General features: G+C 41.9%; 1 protein-coding gene across 1 annotated transcript; it reads left to right on the top strand.

The window, feature by feature from the left end:
- Positions 1-1731: 1731 nt before the first annotated feature.
- FASLG (Fas ligand) lies at positions 1732-8561 on the top strand (the record flags this gene model as incomplete). Its single annotated transcript, XM_082833426.1, has 4 exons — positions 1732-2022; positions 2600-2645; positions 6891-6947; positions 8167-8561. The coding sequence occupies 4 exons, from the start codon at positions 1732-1734 to the stop codon at positions 8559-8561; spliced, it is 789 nt and encodes a 262-aa protein (XP_082689552.1).
- Positions 8562-22787: the final 14226 nt, after the last annotated feature.

The following is a 22787-nucleotide window of genomic DNA, read 5'->3' as shown; positions in this document are numbered from 1 at the left end:
CCCTGTGCCATGCGGCTGCTTCCAACTAGCTATCTACCTTACTACGTTTGTAAAAACATCATTCTTGAAGCATTATGCAGGGTGACTTGGGCTTGGGAAAAGCTGGTGGCCTGGAAACCAGTTAGAGTATCACTGCAGTATTTCAGGTGAGATAATAAACGTCTGACCTCAGGCAATGACAATAGGGAGGGAGCGTGCTCATGTGACAAACATGGCTCAGGTAAAATCGACAGTCCTGCGTGACTAGTGCAATGCCGGAGGAGGGGAAGAGGTGGAGTGGAATTCATCACCATAAAGAGTGACCTCAGGTGAAACGGGTTGTATTGGGAATGGGGGTGGGCAGAATGGGGCAGGGAAATAAGTTTGGTGTTGGTTTGGTTCAGGTGGAGAGCCAGAATGATAGTCATAGAAATGCCAAAACATGATATAACAACTGATGAAACTTCAAAGGCAGAACCCTTTAATAAAATGGAAAATAGGGATTTATGAGAGGTTTATATGATTTATGTGGAGCTGAGCACTTGGAAATTACTGTAAATGGTATTTGAAGCCAGAGAAAATGTGAAATAAGTTTAGGTAGAGTCCCATCTTTAGTTAAAAAAAAAAAAATTAGGATAACCAGTTAAATTTGAACTTCAGATAAAAATGGAGCAATTTTTTACTATATTCCATGCAATGTTTAAGACGTACTTATCCTAAAAACTAGTTATTATTTGAGATCCAAATTTAACTGGGCGCCATCTGACGACCATAACAGATATGGCAAACAGAAAGGCCTACAGGGACCAGGAAAGCCGTTTCACACAGTGAGGTGCGTGAGAAATATAGTGGAGGGTGTGCAGCCTGGGCAGCCTGGAACATCTGTGTCCCATCCCCAAGAGCAGCTGCTGCCCAGCTGGTTGGTTGTGCAGAGAGGGTCTCCAGACGGTCCAATAGTCTAGCGGTTCAAAACATAATATAAAGATAATATAAATTTAAAAATATATGGAATATCCACATTTTTAAAGGGGACAATCAGTAGAAAGAACACTTGTGAGGCATAAGCAAAGCAGGCCTGTGGGCTCCGTAAGGCATATGGGTGATGGGTTTGTAACCTCTGATCTGACCTCTACAAAGTGGGTGGAGCAGGTTTGTAACCTGTAAATTATGTTGCTTTGCTATGTTGGGGTGAATAGTATTTGGGTGTGGGGAAGGGCTGGCAGCAGGGGGACGATTCCCTCCTGCAAAAGGTGAGACATAGAAGCGGCTTCTCTGGCCACGACTCTGTGCTCTCGCCCCTCAGTGCCTGAGCGAGCCCCACTGGCCACTCTCCCCATAGCCGGGCAATGGCCGAAGTCGACAGGGTTGTGCTGCTGCTACCTGCTCTCGCAGGGCCTGAGGAGACGAGCCCGCCCTACCAGCCTTTCAGGCAGCAAGGCAGCAGCAATTGGGGTTTTGAAAGCTTTTATCAGTAGATTGTGGGCGGAAACTGCCCCGGGTTTGCTCTGAGCTTCTTGAGGCTTCTCAGCTTCAGATGCAAAGTGAGTGGGTGTCTCTTTGAGAAGCAGAAAGGGGGAAAGAAAGAACAAAAGAGAGGTGTTTCCCTGGGTTCTGGGAACTCTATAAAGAGAGCACCGGCTCCTTTCTCTCGAGCAGTCAGAAACAGGAGTCCCGTCCTTGACACCCGGGACTCCCCAGGATTGAGAAGGAGAAAAACCCTTGGCTGGGGGCTGGCCCGAGGCACTGGCTGCCATGCAGCAGCCCTTGAATTACCCGTACCCCCAGATTTTCTGGGTGGACAGCAGTGCCAACTCTCCCTGGGCTTCTCCAGGGTCAGTCTTCCCCTGTCCGTCCTCTGTGCCAGGAAGGCCCGGGCAAAGGAGGCCACCGCCACTACCACCACCTCTGAAGAAGAGGAGGGGCCACAACACAGGCCTGTGTCTCCTTGTGATGTTTTTCATGGTTCTGGTGGCCCTGGTTGGATTGGGACTGGGACTATTTCAGCTCTTCCACCTGCAGAAGGAACTGGCCGAACTCAGAGAGGTAAGCTGCCCTGTGGGTTGCTGTGCCCTGAAGGCATGGGTGTGAAACAGCCCTGCTGTAGTGGAGGGAGGAAGGTGACAGTGATCCATGTGGACCACAGTCTTGCTTGCAAAGTACTTCACAATCCTTTTTTCCTGTCTTAGAAATGAATTGCTCTAGCCATCCTGTTCTATATGCAGAGAAATGGGGGCTCAAATGAGCGGAAGGAATATTATCTATGTTGGGAAGGATCAGAGCCAAATTAGGACTGGTAACTAGAGTTCTTCTTTTCTCAGTTGGCTGCTACCTACCTTATACTCAGTGATTCAAGAAAGAAAAGGAACTTGGAATCTTGCTTACAAGTGAATTTGTTCAAATGGACAAACTAAATTTCCTTGAAAATACTTAAAAATATCGGAACTATTCCAAATCACAAAACTGAGGCATGGAGAGGCACAACTTGGCCGGAGTCTGAGTTAGCAGAGGTTCTAAGGTGTTTAGATTCCCTTTCCAGTGCTTAGTTTATTTGACAATTCTGCCTCCTTTGCTTAAAGAACTTCATATTTATTATATACCTTTTCTCTTTTTGTTTCACCAGTCCACCAGCCAAAGGCATACAGAATCGTCTTTGGAGAAGCAAATAGGTGAGTCCTTTCATGCGTGTACATGAGTTAGAAAGATAGTCCTTAGCGCTGAACCATGTTGGGGGAATGCCTTGAATTCCATCTCATTCCTGGGCATATGTATACTATGAAAGAGGAATCCTAACCAATGCTGAATCTCTGGTCATTTTGGTTCTTTGAGCTGCCCTAAAATATGAAGTGAATTTAATTGTTCAAAATTAGTGTAGCTGAGTATCACACAAAAGTAAAAATAATTTCTGCTTGAATTTGGGAAAAGCAACACACATATACAACCCTGGACCTTTGCCCCTTAGCAGTTGGCTCCAGGCCTGTCCCCTTCCTCAGGCCTCCTGGTTCCCATGCACAGGGCTGTGGCTATAACTTCTCGGGAGAGAAGGGGAGGTAAAGGCAGAGAAAGCTGCTGCTAGGAAAGACCCATGCTCTCCTATTTAATCTCTATAAGAGATTAGTTAAGAATCAGACCTTATTTAAAATTTTTTCATAAGATATATTTAAGCTTTTAAAAAGTGGGCAACCAATCATCCCCATTAGGATGGTTCTTTTGCAGCCACTGGAAAGCTTGGAGGAAGACTTTTGCCATTATTCAAAGGGTAGTCCCACTTCACTCACAGAGGCAATCGTGAGCTACCTTTGATAATAAAGGAAAAACCTGTGTATGAGATCCAGGACAGGAAGAAGATGAAAATGTTGAACGTTGACCTTCTAAAGTTTCAGGACATAGTTTTGGAAACTGTGGACAGATAGATTTAGAATACTGCAACTCATTAAACTAAGATTCACTGAACTTTAGATTTGGTAAGAGTTGGAAGGGAGCTTAGAGAACATCTGGTCCAGTCATCTCATTTTTCAGAAGAGAAACAAAACACCAGATAGATTAGGTGATGTGCCCAACACTACTGGTGTGCAACTGGGGTGAGAAGGAACATAGGCTCCTAATGCCTTGTCACTTACAGTGCTTCCCAGTACATGCTCTGGTGCCTCATGACACAGGGAAACTCCTGTCTTTTTCTGATGGCCATGGAATGAGAATAAAGATGACAAGCAAGATGCCTCTGCAAAGACAATAGGTAAATCTCATCCTTAGAAATTGGGAAGAAAACAGAAGACAGCACTGGCTACCCAGTAAGGGGAGGCTGTTCCAGTTTCTTAGGATATGCCTGAGAGACCCAAGTCACCCTATTGCCCTAGCAGGTAGGCTCTTGTAGGAGCCATCCTTAGGATCCTCTGGTTTCCAGTTCTGGGTCTGAGTCCCTAAAGAGTTAGAAATTCCAGATGTACCCAAGCAGAGTAAAAACATTTGTTAGAAAAATAAAGCCTCTGGAGGATTTCTAAAATAAGATAGATTTGAAAATCAGTGGAACGTGGCTGGTAAAATGGGTACCTAATTACTCATCTTTCACCCACTTTCTGGAGTCATTTTAGTAATTAAAAGTCAAGTGAACAGATCAGTCAGGTCCACTTGTCCCACTAAACAAGTATCAAGTATCTTTCCTAGATCAACCCAGATGGACCAGAAATTGGTGAATTATCACACAGAAATCAAATTAGCAACTTTACTAATGAGCTAAGAGATGAAAATTTAAAAAGGGGGATACCCAGGTTTATCCATCAAATTAGTGAAGTATAAAAAAAAACACAAAACCCCAGGTTGGCATAAATGTGAGAGAAAAGGGTCTGCTTCAACAGTTGAGAGTCAGTGGGCATGTAAATTGCTACACCTTTCTAAAGAGCAGTCAGGAAAAAAATATCACAGGATTAAAACTGTTAATTTACCTTGTAATCTCATCACTAAGGCTTTCTTATTTAAGAAAATAATCAAAATGTGCCTGAAAATTTATAATAAGGATGTTCATCACTTCCTTATAAGGCTATTTATAATAAACCAGTCAGAAGAAAGTTAAATGCTTCTTAATAAGAAATCAGTTAAATACATTACAGTGTATTCAGATGAGAGCATAATACGCAGCAACTAAAAGCTATATGTTAGAAGGACATTTAATGCCATAGAGATTGTGCATTCTATATTGTTGGATAAAAGACAAGTTATAAAGCAGTGTGTTTAGTTTAATATTGACATATGCATATTTTTATATTCTTAGTAAACATCTAGAAGGATTTATACTCCAGCAGGTTAACTGTGATTTTTCTCTGGAAGGTTCTATTGTAGGTTATTTAAACTTTCTTATTTGGTTCACTTTCATTTTTCCACAGTTAACTCATTAAATCTTTTATTCATTCACAAATGTTCTTGGAGTATTTCCTGTGTGCCAGGCTGGGTGTTGGGTAGTGGGTGATGACAGAATGAGAGACAAGTGGCTTGCCCTCATGGAGCTCTTAGCATGCTAGAGAAGATAAACAAAAGCAAGCAAACAGACAACAAACTTTTAAGTTGTCCTAAGTGTGACCTAAGATTGAGTGGTCTGCAAAGTCCCCTCTAAGGAGGTGTTGTTAATGTGGATGTGTGTATGTGTATGGGTGGGTAGGAGGCTGGGAACATCATTCCAGCACTGAGAATGGCATGTGCAGAGACCCTGGAGCAGGCTACGGTCATCACCAAAATATAGGATATATTTCTACTTTATTTATTCCATCATTTATCCAGCAGATATTTTTATTGAGTACCTTCTATGAGAATAACACTGCGAGGGATATACCACATGTGATTCTCTGTTCCATTTCCTGTCAGTTCATGGCTGAATGCCAGATCAGCTGCACAGATGGTTTGTGGTGTAGGAATATAGAAGAGACTCAGTTTTGCCTTTCCTGTTCACTAACACCTCACCTCGTTCATGGTGGGTGGTCTTGGGTGGCTACAGAGGTAATCATTGCTTACATCATATCCTCAGCTGATTGGAGCACTCTCAGGCCATATAGAGTTTTACAGGCTAATCATGAAGAGCCTGATGTGGATGAGTGCCTTTCTATGAAACTTTCTTGAACATCTTAGCTAAATTCATTAGTTAAGTGGTAGAACTATTCCACTGAAATATCTAAAGTCAGAGAACTAGTACCTATTTTGAGAACTGTTGTCTATTTTAAATCTTTCCATTTAATTTAGCAAACATGTACTGATCACATGCCTTGGGGTAGAAACCAAGCTAATTACTCTGGTGGATTAAACATATAGTAAGGAATTTGCCGTTTATTTGGGGAGTAAGATGAATTATACAGTTACCACAGAAAAAGGGGAGTCAAAACTGACAAGAGAGGTGACGACAGAGTGCTTCTAGGTTTCAAAGGCGGAAACAAGCATATTTGATTAGAAAGGCTTGGGAATGTTTTGCAAGAAAAGAGGTATTTTAGATGGTATTTGCAGGGTTGATAGGAATTTAGCACAGAGATCTGTTTGGGAGGGCATCCCAGGCAGAAGGAACAGCATGGGCAAAGGCACAGAGGCAGGGAAGCTGGGTGTGTTCAGAACTGTTGTACAGCTATGTCTAGTGTGGGTGAGTAAGCAAGATAAGGCTGGACAGATAGGCAGAGATCACATGGTTGGGGACACTTGTACATAATTACACGTTCAATGAGGAGCATTCAAGGTGTTTGAGATCTTAGGATAATTTATTTGGGGCAGATTGTAGAATGCCATTGGGGAAGACCTAGTGGCCTGGAGATTAGCAGTCTTCAGGCTTTGTCCTGCAGAGTCCTAAGGGCAGCTGAGCCAGAGAGGAAAGAGCCTTGGATCTGGACTCAGGAGACCTGAGTGTCAGTCCCACTCTGACACTGAGTAAACAGGGTCTTCTTGGATAAGTCACCCAACTTGTTACTTTTTTATCAGGAAATAACTTTTTATTTTATATTGGAGTATAGTTGATTAACAACGTTGTGTTAGTTTCAGGTGTACAGCAAAGGGATTCAGTTATACGTATACAAGTCACCCAACTTTTAAGCTCGTTTTGCCGTCTATAAGATGGGACAGTAATCTCTACCTCAAAGAGTTGTGGCCAGTTATAAATGCAATAGCTTATATGGCACATCTTTATAAACTAAGCTTTCTCTTATTTTATTGTAGCATTATAATTTATGCATGTGTCTATTTTAATTTAGTTCCTTTTTACCTCTCTGTTTCTGAAATACAGGCTGTTGTAATTCCTACAATTTGGACCTGAATGAGTTGGCTATGTTAGACTGTTGCCATTTATGCTTATAAAACTTCTTTTATTTAAATGCCCAGCTTAGAGTCCCACAGAAAGAATAGTTGTTATTTCATTTTTTACATATATCTTTCATCTCTCTATGAAACAGGTCACCCCAATCCATCCTCTGAGAAAACGGAGCTGAGAAAGGCAGCTCATTTAACAGGTCTGTATCTGGAAGATGGGCTTGGGAAAGCCTTTGGCAGAAAGCAGAAGAGCTGGTTGGTCTCCATGACTGTGCTCTGCAGTAGTTGATACTTTCCAGTGACGGTATTTGAAACCCAAGAGGAGTTACATCTTTCTAGTCAGGTCAACCTCACACACACATTGAGCCCCTACTCTGGGCAAGGCCCTGTTCTAAACTGGAGAAATGGAGCTGCTTATGACGTGATCCTTGCCCATAAGGAGCTCACTCTTTTCACTCACTCCAATGACCCTTAGGGAATTTGGGGCACAGATCCAAGCGGTGAGAGCTGGGGAGATGGGGAATGATGAATTATTTTAGTATGTGTTTCCCTGGTTTTCTGTAAGAGCTTTACTCTGCTTTCTCCATGAGTAGAAAAAGGAGAAGGGAGGCCCAGTCCTGGCACTAGTGGTCGTGTAGTGGAGTGAAATGATTTGATAGCAAGGTAGTATGGGCATTCCCAGTGTAAAGTCCACAAATATCTGAAAAGTGGATAAGTATCATGGAAAGTGGTATGCTGCTGTCCCTGAAATTATTTCAGCAGAGGCTGTAAAATGATCCAATTTAGATAAACAGACATTTCTTGAGCACATGCTGTGTGCCAAGCCTGGGGGACATGGAGATGAACCACACACGGCTCCTGCCTTCAAGGAGCTTACAATCTAACAGGGAAAGACAGGTGCACAAGCAATAATTCCAGCATTCTCCGCTTAAGCATGTACATAATGCTGTGGGGATACAAATGAAAGGGGATTTTCGCCCACACTGAAGAATCCTTAGTGCAGGTAAAGATTGGACTAGATGATCCCTAAGGTCCTTCCCAACTTTAGAACTTCGAAGTTCCTTGGATTTGATTTTTCACCTCATGAAGGGACCTCAAACCCTAGTAGTTTTGGTACTAGTTCTGAACCTTTGTTCCAGAGAACTAAAATCATCCCAATCATTTCTCACTGCAGTTGATTAGGGGTATATGCTATTGTCCCAGTTGTGTGGATGATAAAATTGAAGACGTCAATTTGATAAAGGTGTGAAGAAATTCAGTAACAGGTCAGGCCTGATCTGTCACCTGGCTCAATATGGCCTATGTCATTTGGGGTAAAAAGCATTTGCTCAAGGCATGGTCCACAATTTTGCCTTGGAAGCTTGGTTTGTTGATACATGAGCATTCCTGGCTGAAAGCTCCTCTCTGGTTTGGTTTCAGGCAAGCCCAACTCAAGATCCGTCCCTCTGGAATGGGAAGACACTTATGGAATTGCCCTGGTCTCTGGGGTGAAGTATAAGAAGGGCAGCCTTGTGATCAATGAAACTGGGCTGTATTTTGTGTATTCCAAAGTGTACTTCCGGGGTCAGTCCTGCAACAAGCAGCCCCTGAACCACAAGGTTTACACGAGGAATTTTAGGTACCCCCAGGACCTGGTGCTCATGGAGGGGAAGATGATGGACTACTGCACTACTGGCCAGATGTGGGCCCGCAGCAGCTACCTGGGGGCTGTGTTCAATCTCACCAATGCTGACCATTTATATGTCAATGTATCTGAGCCCTCTCTGGTCAATTTTGAGGAATCTAAGACATTTTTTGGCTTATATAAGCTCTAAGAAAAGCACTTTGGGATTCTCTCCATTATGGTTTCTTGTTATAGGCACTGAGAATGTTGTCTTGAATGAGGGTCTTCTTAAGTCCACTTGAGGTCAAGAGAGAAGACATGAACCAAGAGGATCTTGAGACCACAGGGTCCAGCAGTTCTACAGCTCCTCATCTCACCTAAGGTCCACGAGCCAGACAGGAGGAGGACATGAACACGAAACTCTGGGCTGCCATGTGAAGCTGCAGAGACAGGGAAAAGCAGCTACCAGGGTGTTCTACACTCATCTTAAGTGGCCTAGCACACTTTGGTACACTGAAAATGGCACGTTTTAACTCACCTCTTGGGGTGGGTCTACTGTCTACCTCAGGGGAGGCTGTCTTTCACGTATATGGATGCAACATGAATGTATAAGGGGTGGGAAAAGAGGACTAGGCTTACATGATAAGCTAAAGAGACTAAAAGGCCAATGTCCCACTGGCAGCATCTTTACTTGTAAATGCATAGCCTGAGCCATCAGGTGATGCTAACAGAGAAGCAAGGGAGATCTTCTGAGGACTCAGTCCATTCCCTATACAGCATGTATATTTCCAGTGCAATTGTAGGGGTGTGTGTGTGTGTGCGCGCGCGCGTGTGACTAGAAGAGTTACGTAAGTAGAGAGAACGTGGAGATTGGGAAGGACATGTTAGGAAAATATGGGCTGCATTTGGTGGTAGATTTTGAATGCTTTTTGGGCAACCAACTCTAATAGTCCTCAAAACTCTTTGATTGTCAGTTATTAAAGCTGTTTCCCCATAATATAACTAATATTTATATATATTTTGTGGGTTTTTTTTTTTTCTTTTTTGCGGTACGCAGGCCTCTCACTGTTGTGGCCTCTCCCGTTGCGGAGCACAGGCTCCGGACGTGCAGGCTCAGCAGCCATGGCTCACGGGCCCAGCTGCTCTGCGGCATGTGGGATCTTCCCAGACCGGGGCACGAAACCGTGTCCCCTGCATTGGCAGGCGGACTCTCAACCACTGCGCCACCAGGGAAGCCCTATTTTGTGCATTTTTAATGAACAGAATACATGTAACAAAAACTATGTTAAAATACAGATAAACATTATGAGTGTCCTTTTTGGAAATCACTAAGATCTGGAGTTTTTCCTTATTATTTCTTTCTTCCATGGCCTCCTCATTCATTATGACTTAAGCCCACTTTAAGAAGAATTTACTAGGGTGAGAAGAGCTGTGAGGCAAATCTTTGCATCTTCGCCAGGCTCTCCTCTCCTCACTATATTCTCTTTCCCCTCCATCTCCCACTATACAGAGTTTCCATTGCCAATATTACTGCCAGTGTTAAGCTCACCCAACTTCCCATAGATCTGATGACAATTTGCCTTTTCCTGGGGGCAGAGATGTGGCATAGTGGAAAGGGCACAGACTTTGGACTAAAAAACCTGAATTTGAATCTTTGTTCCTCTACTTATTAACTATGCAATCACTGGGCAGATCACTTGACTTTTTTGGACAAAAAGGGGCTGATATGGACTTAGAGTATCTAACACATCGTAGAATGTCAAACAATAGTGTCTGCCATTATTAATAAGCCACTCTATGGGAGGTACTTCATTCTCCAGAAGAAGCCACTGCTCTGAGGGATCCGTTCAAACACCTGGTTTCTTGCCTTTTCACCTTGGTCTCACAATAACCTTTTCCTATTTTCTCCAAATGCTCGTTACCATGACTTCTCCCTAGACTTTTTCATCATTAAAAATAACAACATCTCCTCTGGAATTTGATTTCAGACACCTTATTTTCACAGCATCATGTCCTTTTCCCAACTCAGTTGGTCCAACATTTTCTCTCCTAAAAATATGTATATATATTTTACTGTGTTGTGACATCTACTTAATAAATGCTATCATTTTCTTATATATCCATCAGCTCCTTCTCTATCTTCACTCTTTTCTCTATCCAGCTTAGGTTCCACGATCTGTCGTTACAATCAGAACCTTGGAAAGACCCTGAATTCCAAAATACTCTGTTACCGTCCCTGTTTTCCTCTTGTAAAAATCCCATTCTCTTTATGCTGGCATCCTAGCAGCCGGATGTTGCTGCAGAAAAATGACACAAACCGATTGACTATTTTTATTTTTATCTATCATCTACTTAAGTCATCCAATCAATTTTTTTTTTTTTTTTTTTTTGGTGGTATGCGGGCCTCTCACTGTTGTGGCCTCTCCCGTTGCGGAGCACAGGCTCCAGACGCACAGGCTCAGCGGCCATGGCTCACGGGCCTAGCTGCTCTGCGGCATGTGGGATCTTCCCAGACCGGGGCACGAACCCATGTCCCCTGCATCGGCAGGCGGACTCTCAACCACTTGCGCCACCAGGGAAGCCCCCAATCAATTTTTTAAAATAAATTAATTAATTTATTTTTGGCTGCGTTGGGTCTTCGTTGCTGCGTGCGGGCTTTCTCTAGTTGCAGTGAGCAGGGGCTACTCTTTGTTGCGGTGTGCGGGCTTCTCATTGCGGTGGCTTCTCTTGTTGCGGAGCTCGAACTCTAGGCGCGTGGGCTTCAGTAGTTGCGGCACACGGGCTCAGTAGTTGTGGCTCGCGGGCTCTAGAGCGCAGGCTCAGTAGTTGTGGCACACGGGTTTAGTTGCTCCATGGCATGTGGGACCTGGTCTTCCCGGACCAGGGCTCGAACCCGTGTCCCCTGCATTGCCAGGCGGACTTTCAACCACTGCACCACCAAGGAAGGCCAAATCAATTATTTATCAGTGAATTATTTCTGTCTTGTGATAGATTTGAATAGGTAATACATGCACATAGCACAAATTTTAAAAGGTACACAAAGATATAGGATGAAAATAAGCCCTTTTCTCATCCTGTCCTGTGGCTCCATCTCTGCCCACAAGGAGGATCACTGTCTCCTTCTGTAACTTTTCCAAGATGATCTGTACATAAATATGACATCACTTTACATCAGGGTTTTCTAGTCTCGGTTCTATTGACGTTATGAGCTGGACAAATCTTTGTTGTGAGGGCTGTCCTGCCCGTGCATTGTCGTATGTTTAGCAGTAACCCTGCCCTCTACCGACTAGATGCCAGTAGCATGCCCTTGCCCCCATGTGTGATAACCAGAAATGTCACCAAATATTGCCAAATGTCCCCGGGCAGAAGGTGGGGAGACAAAATCACTCCTGACTGAGAACCACTGCTTTACATTAGTGATCACAAATTTCAAATAGGCATTCAACACAGCCCAGCACTTTTCCTCCGGTTCCCTGGTAAGCATGTTTTTTTCACTGTTTGAGACAACTACATCATGTCTTTTCCTTTTATAAACCAACTTCCTCCCCTCCTCCCACCATGGAACCTCACTTTTACCACCAAAACACAAACCCACTTGTATCTGAATGATCTTTCTTCCATCTGATACGGTGGAGGAAGAGGACCTTCTGTGTGCACTAATTTCCTCTTCCTTATTTTACCTGTTTAAAAATTTTCTTCTTTCTTCTAAATCTTCAAACTAGCTCTATGAAATAACTTCCACCGGCATGTACATATATTCAGGTATCCCCTGTCACTGAAAGATAAACCAAACCAAACTAAACCAAAAAAAAAAAAAAAACCCAAACCTTTCTTTAGCCTTCTTCTTCCTCCAGAAATGGCTGCATTTCTCATTTTCCTCATAGAGACAAACATCTGAGAAGGTTTTCTCCACACACGTGGGCTCCATTTTTAAAGCCAGGAATCTGCCTGTTATTTATTTAACCACTTAAAAATATCTGGGGTTTTTTTTCTGCTAGAAAAAAAACTCCAAAAGCAAGACCTTTTCTGCCTTGTTTACCACTGTATTCACACTACCTAACCCAGTGCCTGGCACATATTAGGTGCTCAATAAATATTTGTTGACTAAATAACTTTCATTATAAGGCAAAAGTCTTTCAATGGGTATGTTTCTCAGAGTAGTGAATCTATAATTGTGTTGCCTCAAGGACGTGTGTGCTTGTTTATCCAGCTTTGACTAGATTATTCAATGGGGGTTTGAGGCTACAGACGAAAAAATATAGTGCGCCCTAACTCATAGAATTAGAAAAAAAGAAAGAGCTATTTGGTCGTTAGCATTACCAGGAGCTTTTGGGAGACTGTTGAGGAAAAATTCTAGGTAACTAAAGCTGAAACTGTCGTTTAGAAGATACACAATACATGTTTGTTGAATAAATTAATGAACAAAACTAAAAGTCCAGGTTGGAATGTGTCACCTGCTCTCCTTGAAACTCTTCTGTTGATTAATCTGCTCTATGTGGTCAGGTTTCTGACCAGGTACTTCATGGAGAAAGTCAGAGAGGTAGTCACCCTTCTTTTGGCTAACGGTCTGTATTCCCAACCCTCACAATGAAATTCTCCTCAGCCATTTCTTCTTCATATGACTCCATCCATCCAAGTACACCAGTTCTAATGGTCACAGGAAGTTTGCGGGACCATTTTTTTGGGTCAGTGGGCCCTCCTAGATAATAGTATTAGAGCAAAGAGGAGTAGGAATGGTGCTGGGCATCCTGTGATGACTGATGCCATTAGCTAGTTGTGGTACTACCGGTACTTTTATCTGTCTAACTCTGAGCTCTGCTAGGATGCCTTCAGGATTTTCTGAACACAGGGTTGTAGCTTACTATGCTTTAAGTACTGGTTTCAGGGAAGAGATATTAACAGTTCCTTGAGTTATTTTTCTTTAAGAAGGAACACAAGGAATGTCAAAACCCCAAAACCTTTTGAATGTGCTCATCAAAAGTAGAGTCAATCATTGTTCCTTTATGAAATGCTAAACCCAAAGTAGACCACTTAAAAAAAAAAAGGTCTCTTCTGGTTTAGTAGTTTGAGGTTTTCTTTCTTTCTAAACAACTGAAAACACAGAAAACCATGTTTTTTTCTTAGCCCCCTCTGCCCCCCAGAGTGGTGACTTTGTATTCTCTGAAGTAGGTTTTGACTTACCACAGCTTAACAGAAAAAAAGCTTTACTGGAATCATCACTGTGAGAATGACTAATTTGAAACAACAGATCACTGGAAGAGGTTGAACTGTGGGGAGAAGCCTGGTTCCTCAAAGCCAGACTATAAGATTTCCTTAAGGAGGTTAAGCCATAGACATTCCCTGGTCCTTATCTAAGAAAGTGTGCTGTTAAATTACATGTTAAATTACACATGTTAAATAACATTTTTTCGTAGGAGTTTGGTTAAGTTGTGATGTCAGTAGAGATAAATTTTTTCTTTGTGTGTGTGTGTGTGTGTGTGTGTGTGTGTGTGTGTGTGTGTTTTTCTTTCCCCGGGTTTTGGATCATCCAGAGGCAGAATGAGGTGATCCTAGGAGAGCCAAATTAAAGCCAATTCCTTAGGGTTTTCAGACTCAAAAATGGACCTTATTCAGAAATAATATAACTATTGAGAGTAGCCAGGAATCTTTGGGATTCATCTAGAAGCCAACCAGCCTTGGAAATATAGACAGCTAAGTGGGTATCTTTTGCTCCTTACAATTCACCCAGAGGGTAGAAAAGCATCACCTCAGTGATGATTTTCTTCCTTTTGCTAAAGCTTTCCCTTTGCTGGGAGACATTTATTCACCATTCTGACTGATACGTCTTTAGAGAAAAGTGCAATGCACATGTCTCTCCTCTCTCATTTGGAGGCTCCCTCAGCTCTACAGAGCCACCCTTTTTTCTCCTTCTCAGTAAAACGACATGAACCTCAATCACATTCTGTTGAAAGTTGTCTTCTCTCTAAGTTTTCTGAAATTTTCAGGAAATACCTCCATTCTTTGGGCAGTCCACATGATAATGGGTTTCCTGGCTCTCACCTGGTTTCTGGCAGTGGATGTTCTCTAAGGTACTCCCATTGTGGAATACCTGTATTTCTCTCAAGGCACTACTACCACAACTTGCTGGGTGTAGACAAATTTTATTGATGGTTTGGGGGTACTGGATAGAGATTACACTACACACACAGTGTAAGTTGTACCTAAAATTGAGTGTTAGACATCACTATCATCCCCCAGATTTGCCACAATTATCTCCTTAAGTGTGTCACCCAAAACCCTAGTACTTGAAAGGAAGCATAAGCTCATTCATTCAAAAACAGTTTATTTAATATCTACCATATACCAGAAACTACCCTAGGTACTGTGAATACAATGAAAAATAAAGCCTCATATGTAGTTATATTTTAATGGAGAGATGGTAAATAGACAACAAAAAAGAAGCAAATAAATACCTAATTAGTCATATGGTAGTAAGTGTTGATGAAGAAAATTTAAGCAAGGTAAGGTGGTAGAGAGTGGTAAAGAAGGAGGGGATTATTTGATAAGTGGTGAGGGCACACCACTTAGAGCATATCAAGTAGAGAAATGAAAATGCAAAGATGTGGTTGGTATGTTTGGTATATGGTTAGAGTGGAATGAGCTTGATAAAAACTGGTTGGAAAGGTAGCCAGAGGCCAGATGATGTAGGGCCTTGGAAGCTTTGGAAAGGAGTGTGGATTTTCTTCTAAGTGTCATAGAAAGTTGTTAGAGGGCTGGGAACAGAGAACAGAGAGTGATGTGACCTCATTTACAATTTAAAAGGAACACTCTAGTTGTTTATGGAGAACAGTCTCTGAGTTGGGAGACCAGTAGAAGGCTGCTTCAGCACTCCAGATGAGAGATGGCAATGGCTTGAACCAGGGTACTGAGAGTCATTTTGATGTTAGAGTTAAACAGATTTGCTGATGGATTGGATGTGGGACATGAGAGAAATGATGATTCTCTCATTTTGGGTCTGAGCAATTGGGGGGCTGGTGGTGCCGTTTACTGTATTATAGTTTTGCTGCTGTCATGTAAGAGGCACAGTCTGTGACAGAGGAAGAAAACTCTTGTTTCTTGCTGCACATCCTTGGGTTTGTACCAACAAGGGCCAACTCTTCACTAATAGCCAAAGGCACAGAGACCAACCAGCCTTAGAGTTCTGCTTGAGTTCTTCTCATGGATAGAAGTTCTCTATACCAGCCTTAAGAAGGAAGGAAACTGTGTGTATTAAGATTGCCATATATAAACCTGAGACTGCCCCCATTGCCAAAAATTACTCATCACAGATCTTGGGTTATAAGTAATCTTAGAAATAATATAAGGCAACCTCTCTTCTAAGGTAGAAGTCCTCTTTGCCATATTTCCAACAAGTGGAACCCATTTCCAACATATTCTCTATTTGAAAATGTTTGGAAGAGAGGGCTCCCTGAACTGTGAGGGAACCCATTTCTGTACTGGCCTATATTACATTGTAGATAGTGCTTTCTTAGATTTAATTGAAATCCTCTACACATTTGTCATAAATCTTTGCTGCTTAATACGCCTATAGAATTTTATGGCTTGTCAAGCTCTCTCATGTACCTTATCTTGTTTAATTTTCACTAAACCCTGTAAGGTAGATTGTTATCCTCATTTTATACAAAAAAACAACTGAAACACTGAAAAGTTGTGAGCCTTGCTCAAGGTGATGTGGCTAAGAAATGGTGGATGGGACTTAACTCTAGTTGTCTAACCGTATGTCTTATGTTCTTTCCACATGCAAAGAGACTCCTTAGAACTGTATCTTATATAATGGTGCTCAAAATGAGCCTCATCCCATTAATTTTCAGTGTTTCCTTAGCTCCTGGCATTTCAGTGTGAGTCTCACTTTGCCTTATATTTATTGTTATATTATATATAACATATGTATATATTGATGTAATTCTATAGATAGAGGTCACAGATTTTCAGTGTTGAGACTTTCTCTTAGATTCTTCTTTTGTTTCTTCTCTCTACTGTTTTCCATCTGAATTGCCCTTATTGTCCCTCTACCAGCAAATAGCATCCTGGTTTTAATAAGGTGAGAATGAAAGAGATTGAGCTTCGGGTCAGAAAGTCCGGGTTGAGTTCAGCCTCTGCCGCTCAACTAGCTATATGTGGGCCCTTAAGTAAGTGACATGAATATCTTGAGATTCAGTTGTCTCCTCTGTAAAATAAGGATGCCAATTCCTTTTCCTATGATTTTTTTGGAATGTTGTTAACGGCAAATGGAGTGAGGCTACTTTGTGACTTGGAAAATCGCTCCTGACGGTTAGTCAGTGGAATTGTCATATCCCTCAGCAACTTTCTTGATAAAGTCACTGTTAAAAAAATCCTTACAAAATCGATTATTCATAATCCTACTGTATTTTGTATGAATCCCATCACACATAAAACTACTAATGAGGAACAACATGTAGGTAAATCTCATTCTGAGGTATAAAAGTGAAATAATATCTTACATTTTCATAGCCTTTAAAACATTTTCTCACATGCCTCTTGCTTTTATTGTTTTTAAAAAATATATGACGTAATACACATAAAAGCAGTTGGCATGTGTCAGGTTCTCTATAAAAGTTATTTGAATACATCGAATATAGTCTGTGCTCACTATGTTCACAGCCTAGTGTGATCCATTTTGATGCCTATTTTTTATTTTATTTTTTTATTTTTTTTTTTGATGCCTATTTTTTAAATCCTGAAATACAATGAAATAGAGTGATGTGTACACTTTTGACTGGTGAGATATAACACTTTAAGCTCTTTGCTATCCTTATCTATAGCTGAAACCCTCTGCTTAACTCAGGGTTGCCTCAAGAGATGTGAGCCACTAAGGAAATCCACCTTCTCTGGCTGCTCATCACAGAGGGGATAGAACCTCCTGGTTCTTCTGTCGTAGCCCTGGCTTTCTGTGGGTGAACCACTTCAAAGACTGTGAGCTAGTAAGAAGCACCCTTGACGTTCTCGAACTCTGAAAGTGTCCGCACATGTAAGACACCGTAGGCAAGACAGGAACCTTTGCAAAGGAGACTGGAGAGTTGGAGAGGCATCACTGGTGTCTCAAAAGTTTCTCTGGGCAAAGGATCTTCTAGTTTCACTTGGTTTAGGTCTCAGTTTTCTCACACACCCCACCCCAGCAGCAGCATGCCTGCACTACTTCCAGTCTGTGGAAGGGAACTTGGTACACGTTTTCTGGAAGGGAAGCTTCTATAAGTTGTTCCTGATTGGAAGAGAAGGCAGGTGGAAGATTCAGGAAGCTACAAAGGTCTCTGGCCTTAAGTAAATGAACTAAGATTCTAGACCTTCGTAACAGATTAAAGACTGCAGCTTGAAGAAACTGGGGATTCCTATAACATGCAATGCCTCTTTTTCTCCTCACCCCGTGTCTTCATTGAGAAGAGAAAACAGCCTTGGCTCAGATGGTGAGAAAGAGACACGAAGGTGTTAAACGAACTCTAAAGTGTGAGCTACAAGGGAAGACAGCTCAAACCTCAGCATCCTCTTTGCATCATTTGGTGGGTTGTGTTCTGGCTTCTAAGAAATTCCGGAGGCTTCTGCAGGGGTCTGGGAGGGTGGCAAAGAGAAGAACACCAGGCAGGGGCTGAGGTGGTTGATACTTCCTTTAGGATGGCAAATTGGCTCTTTCCTACTTTCCAGAAGAACACGGAAAGACTGCTCTGCTCTGGGAAGGAAGCGGGAGTACAGTCAGTGGCCAGGTAGCTGGAAAAACATTTGAAGAGGAGATGAATATGTTTTTTTCTGCTCTACAGCCAAGTCCACACTGTCATACCTTATGGCTCACAAGGTGGATGCCCATCTTGGGTAAGAATACCCAACTTTTTATTTAAAAATAATGGGATGCTTGTCACAGGACTTATTCTTGCCCTAAGCCAAACCATGAAGTATATAAATAACCATAGTAGTTATAATTTATTGACTCCTTTTTGTGAGGATTATGCAAAGCACCCGACATTTATGTTTACTAATCCCCACAACAGCTCCACAAGTCCATTTTGAAAGTGACCAAAAACTGATTTAGTTTCAGAGAGGTTAAGTCACTTTCCCAAAGTCACAGGGTAACAGAGCCAGGATTCAAGACCAAGCTTTTATGATCCAAGGACTCTTACCTAAAGCAAAGTCATACTACCCCATTATAATACCCATACCCTTCATTCATTCAACAAACATTTATTAAGCACCTACTAGGTGCAAAGCATTGTTTAGGGGATAGAGTGGTGAACACGACAGACAAGTTCCTTGCTTCTTTTAAACTTACATCCTAATTGGGGGTGTGGGTGGTGGAGAAAGTAAACAGACAAGCAAACAAATAAATACATAAATTATCAGATAAGCACCATGTAGAGAATTAAAATAAGGTGATAAGGTAAAGAGAGCCTAGAAAACTACATCAGAGGGAAGGCCTTTCTGAGGAGGTACCATTTAAAGTAACAAGAGCCAGGAATGCAGAGATTAAGCTAAAGAGCATTGCAAGCAGAGGCAACAACTTTTTTTTGTGTGTGTGTGGTACGCGGGCCTCTCACTGCTGTGGCCTCTCCCGTTGCGGAGCACAGGCTCCGGACGCGCAGGCTCAGTGGCCGTGGCTCACGGGCCCAGCCGCCCCGCGGCATGTGGGATCTTCCCGGACCGGGGCACGAACCCGTGTCCCCTGCATCGGCAGGCGGACTCTCAACCACTGCGCCACCAGGGAAGCCCCGGCAACAACTTTTTATGGCTTGCTTATGGTATTTTGAAACCATAATGCACCTAGCAATATGCTGAGCTTTCTTAAGAGCTTAAATGCCAATAGGTCCACTAGTCACTGTGACGACTGTCAACCCAAATAAAGAGGTAAACTGAGGCAAGCTCAAGTTACCAGAAATCGGGTTTATTTGAGAATAGTGGAGGAATTGCTATTCAGGAAACACGTGCTGTAGCAAGTTACAGGCAAGTCTGTCGAGGGTTTGGGGTGGGCTGTATTTATGAACAAGCAGTGCAAAGAGGAGGAAGTTCAGGCAGAGTCCAAGCAGTACGTTTTTTGGCTTGAGGATGGAGAGAGATTCTTGGCAGACGTTCATTGGTCAGGAGACAAGACTCAGTCTTCCATAAACCAGGCATTTAGAGGAAATCAGTCTCTCAGTTCTTAAGTTCCATTCCTCTGAGGGTGCATAGGTGAGGTTCTTCATTGCATACCCTCCAGTTCCATTTTAGATTGAAATCCTTTCACACCACCAAATATAGCCCCCAAACATTTCCAGACTTCCCTCTGTGGTGGCTCCTTCCTCCCTGCTTGTTGAAAACCAGCATCAAAAGCAATGGCTCTAAAATAGGAATGAGCTTGGCATGTAGCAGGAATAGCATGAAAGACCATAGGGCTGGAGTCTGGGGACAGCAAGAGATAATGCTAGAGAGATTAATAGAGACTCAGATCACATACGGCTTTCTAAACTGCGGTGAGGGCTTTAGATTTTATTGTTAGTTCTAGTGGAAGCCACTGAAAAGCATAGTAGAAGGAGAATTGGAGAGAAGTGGAAAATTTTGATCTATTACTTTTGGTAGTGGAATTTTCAGGTCTGTTGATTGGGTGTTGGGTGCATGGAAAAGAGATGAATCAAGGACTACACCTACTATTTTCTACTCTGTTTCCTTTACAGCACCTATTGTAATGATTTCCTAGACATTTTTTCCTTTGTGTATTTTTCCAATTAGATCCATGTCTACTTTTCTTCTGGCACTCAATAAAAGTGTGTTGAGAAAATGATTGAATAGAACAATATGAATATCTCTTCCTCCATACATACAGACCTACCTCTTTCTTTTTAATGGCTGGGCGCATAGACCATCAGCACATCTTCAGTCATGTCTCTACGAAGGAACATTTAATTTGTTCCCCAAGTTTTGCTGTTTCAAAAAAAAAATGCTATAATGACTATGTTTATATACATGTTTGTGTATTTCTGCTAGTATTTCTCTAGGATAGAAAAATAGAATTCGAAGGTCTAGGCATAAGCTATATATTATGACTTTCAATGAGTATTATCAAATTGCTCTGTGAAAAGTTGTACTGATTTTCACTCCTACACCAGGTGAGAGTGCCTTTTCTCTATACTATAAGCCCTGTTTATATGATCATTTGTAAAAATTTTTACAACACCAGCAGGCAAAAAACGGTCTCCATAATTTGCATTAAAATATTTTTGAAGGGGGCTTCCCTGGTGGCGCCGTGGTTGAGAGTCCGCCTGCCGAGGCAGGGGACATGGGTTCGTGCCCCGGTCCGGGAAGATCCCACATGCCGCGGAGCGGCTGGACCCGTGAGCCACGGCCGCTGAGCCTGTGCGTCCGGAGCCTGTGCTCCGCAACGGGAGAGGCCACAGCAGTGAGAGGCCCATGTACCGCAAATAAAAAAAATATATATATATATATATATTTTTTTTTTGAAGGTGAAACTCTTTTATTTTTGGTTTTATTTACTGCCATTTGTAGTTCTTCAGTGAATTACCTCATATAATTTACTCTTAAAAATTAAGCTGCTGTCTTTTTATTACTGGTTTATAGCAGCTCTTTATGTGGTATGAATGTAACTCTTTGTCAGTTACATGTATTACAAAGATCTCTTCCCATTGTGTCATCTGTCTGTTAACTTTTTCCATGCAGAAATATTTAACTTTTTTTTTTTTTTTTTTTTTTGTGGTACGTGGGCCTCTCACTGTTGTGGCCTCTCCCATTGCGGAGCACAGGCTCCGGACGCGCAGGCTCAGCGGCCATGACTCACGGGCCCAGCCGCTACGCGCCATGTGGTATCTTCCCAGACCGGGGCACGAACCCGTGTCCCCTGCATCGGCAGGCGGACTCTCAACCACTGCACCACCAGGGAAGCCCAAAAATATTTAATTTTTAAAAGCAAATCTATTGTTTCCTGTATAGCTCTTGTCACACTTGGACTTCCCTCACCCTATGCTTATAGGTATATATTTCTCTATTTTCTTAGAATATAAAACTTTCATTGTGCTTTAGCTCCACAATGTATTTAAAAATCTACTTTTATATAGTGTGAGATAAGTAGTAAACAACTTTTTCAAAATAGATAGTGGATAACATAAGCAACACCATCTTTTAATTTCACACTTATTTGAAAGGACAGCACAATCTTAGACAAAGCTCCCTTTATGCTTGGGTTTGTTTCTGTTAAAAAAATAAATAAAAAGGAAGGAAAAAGAATCAATAGGCCCAAGGTGGAACCACTTGTCCCCAGAACAGCAAACCAAGACTTCATTGCAGTTTCCACCTCTCCCAGGAGTGGAATTTCTGGAAATTTTTGGTCAGTACTAGTGAGGTAACCTTGCCTGAAACTTTCTTTTCGTTTGCTAATAACCTCCTTGTACTGCTCTGTTTCTGTAAAAGCCTTCCATTTCGTACAGCTTCTTGGAAAATCCTTCTGTTTATTAGATGGTATGCTGCCCAATTCATGAGTTGTTGAATAAAGCTAATTAGAAAGCAAATTTACTCAGTTGAATTTTATTTTTTAACAGTTCTAAACTCTCTCTTCTGTTCCTTTGATCTTCTTCTCTGTTAGTGGACTAGTCACTGTATTTTAATAACTGCATCTTTATGACTTTTTGTTTTGGCACTTTATATATATATATATATATATATATATACTCTTCATATAGAGTTTATAATCAGCTCCTCCAATGCCTCTCCCCCCACCCACTTCCCTGCCAAATCCTACTGGACTTTTGATTGGAATTACATAAAATTTATTATAATTTATTTTTTGGGGGAATATGACTGCTTTACACTATGAAGTGTACCCTTCTAGGAAAATATGCTGACCTCTATGGCAGGTGATTTACAAATTAGTTTCTTTTTCTCCTCATACCAACCTATGAGGTGGATATTTATTACCTCTTTTTATAGGTGAAGAAACTAAGTGTTAGGTTAATTTACTTGTCCACGTTCATCTAGGCAGAGAGTGGGTAAAATGAATATTAAAACCTAGGTCGATAGACCAACAGGTTTCCAAAATTGGTTTACTTTCCCCTCTAATATTGGTCTCCAGTGTCAGACCAGGAAAGAGATGCTGAAGGCCTGAATTAGAGTAATAACAGTGGAGGAGATGATAAGAAGCCTGACTTGAGAGATGTTTAGGACTCAGTGATTTATTGGATTTGGGGTAAAGGGAGAGATAAAGCTGGGGCATATAGGGTAGTTGGATGGGTGGTAGAGACATTCACCAAGAGATACAATACAGGAGTGGAGCCAGGGTCTCTGGGGAAAGTTGTGAGTTCAGTTTTGGATATATAGCTTTTGGTGTCATTCATGAAACAAAGAACAGAGGTGACTGGAAGTCTGCATGAATTGTGGTGGAAGGATAAAAGGGCAAGGGGAGATGAAGATCCTA

This window comes from Leucopleurus acutus (genome assembly GCF_964270905.1).
Source record: "Leucopleurus acutus genome assembly, chromosome: 2".
Taxonomy (NCBI): domain Eukaryota; kingdom Metazoa; phylum Chordata; class Mammalia; order Artiodactyla; family Delphinidae; genus Leucopleurus; species Leucopleurus acutus.
This window is presented reverse-complemented; position numbering and strand designations above follow the sequence as displayed.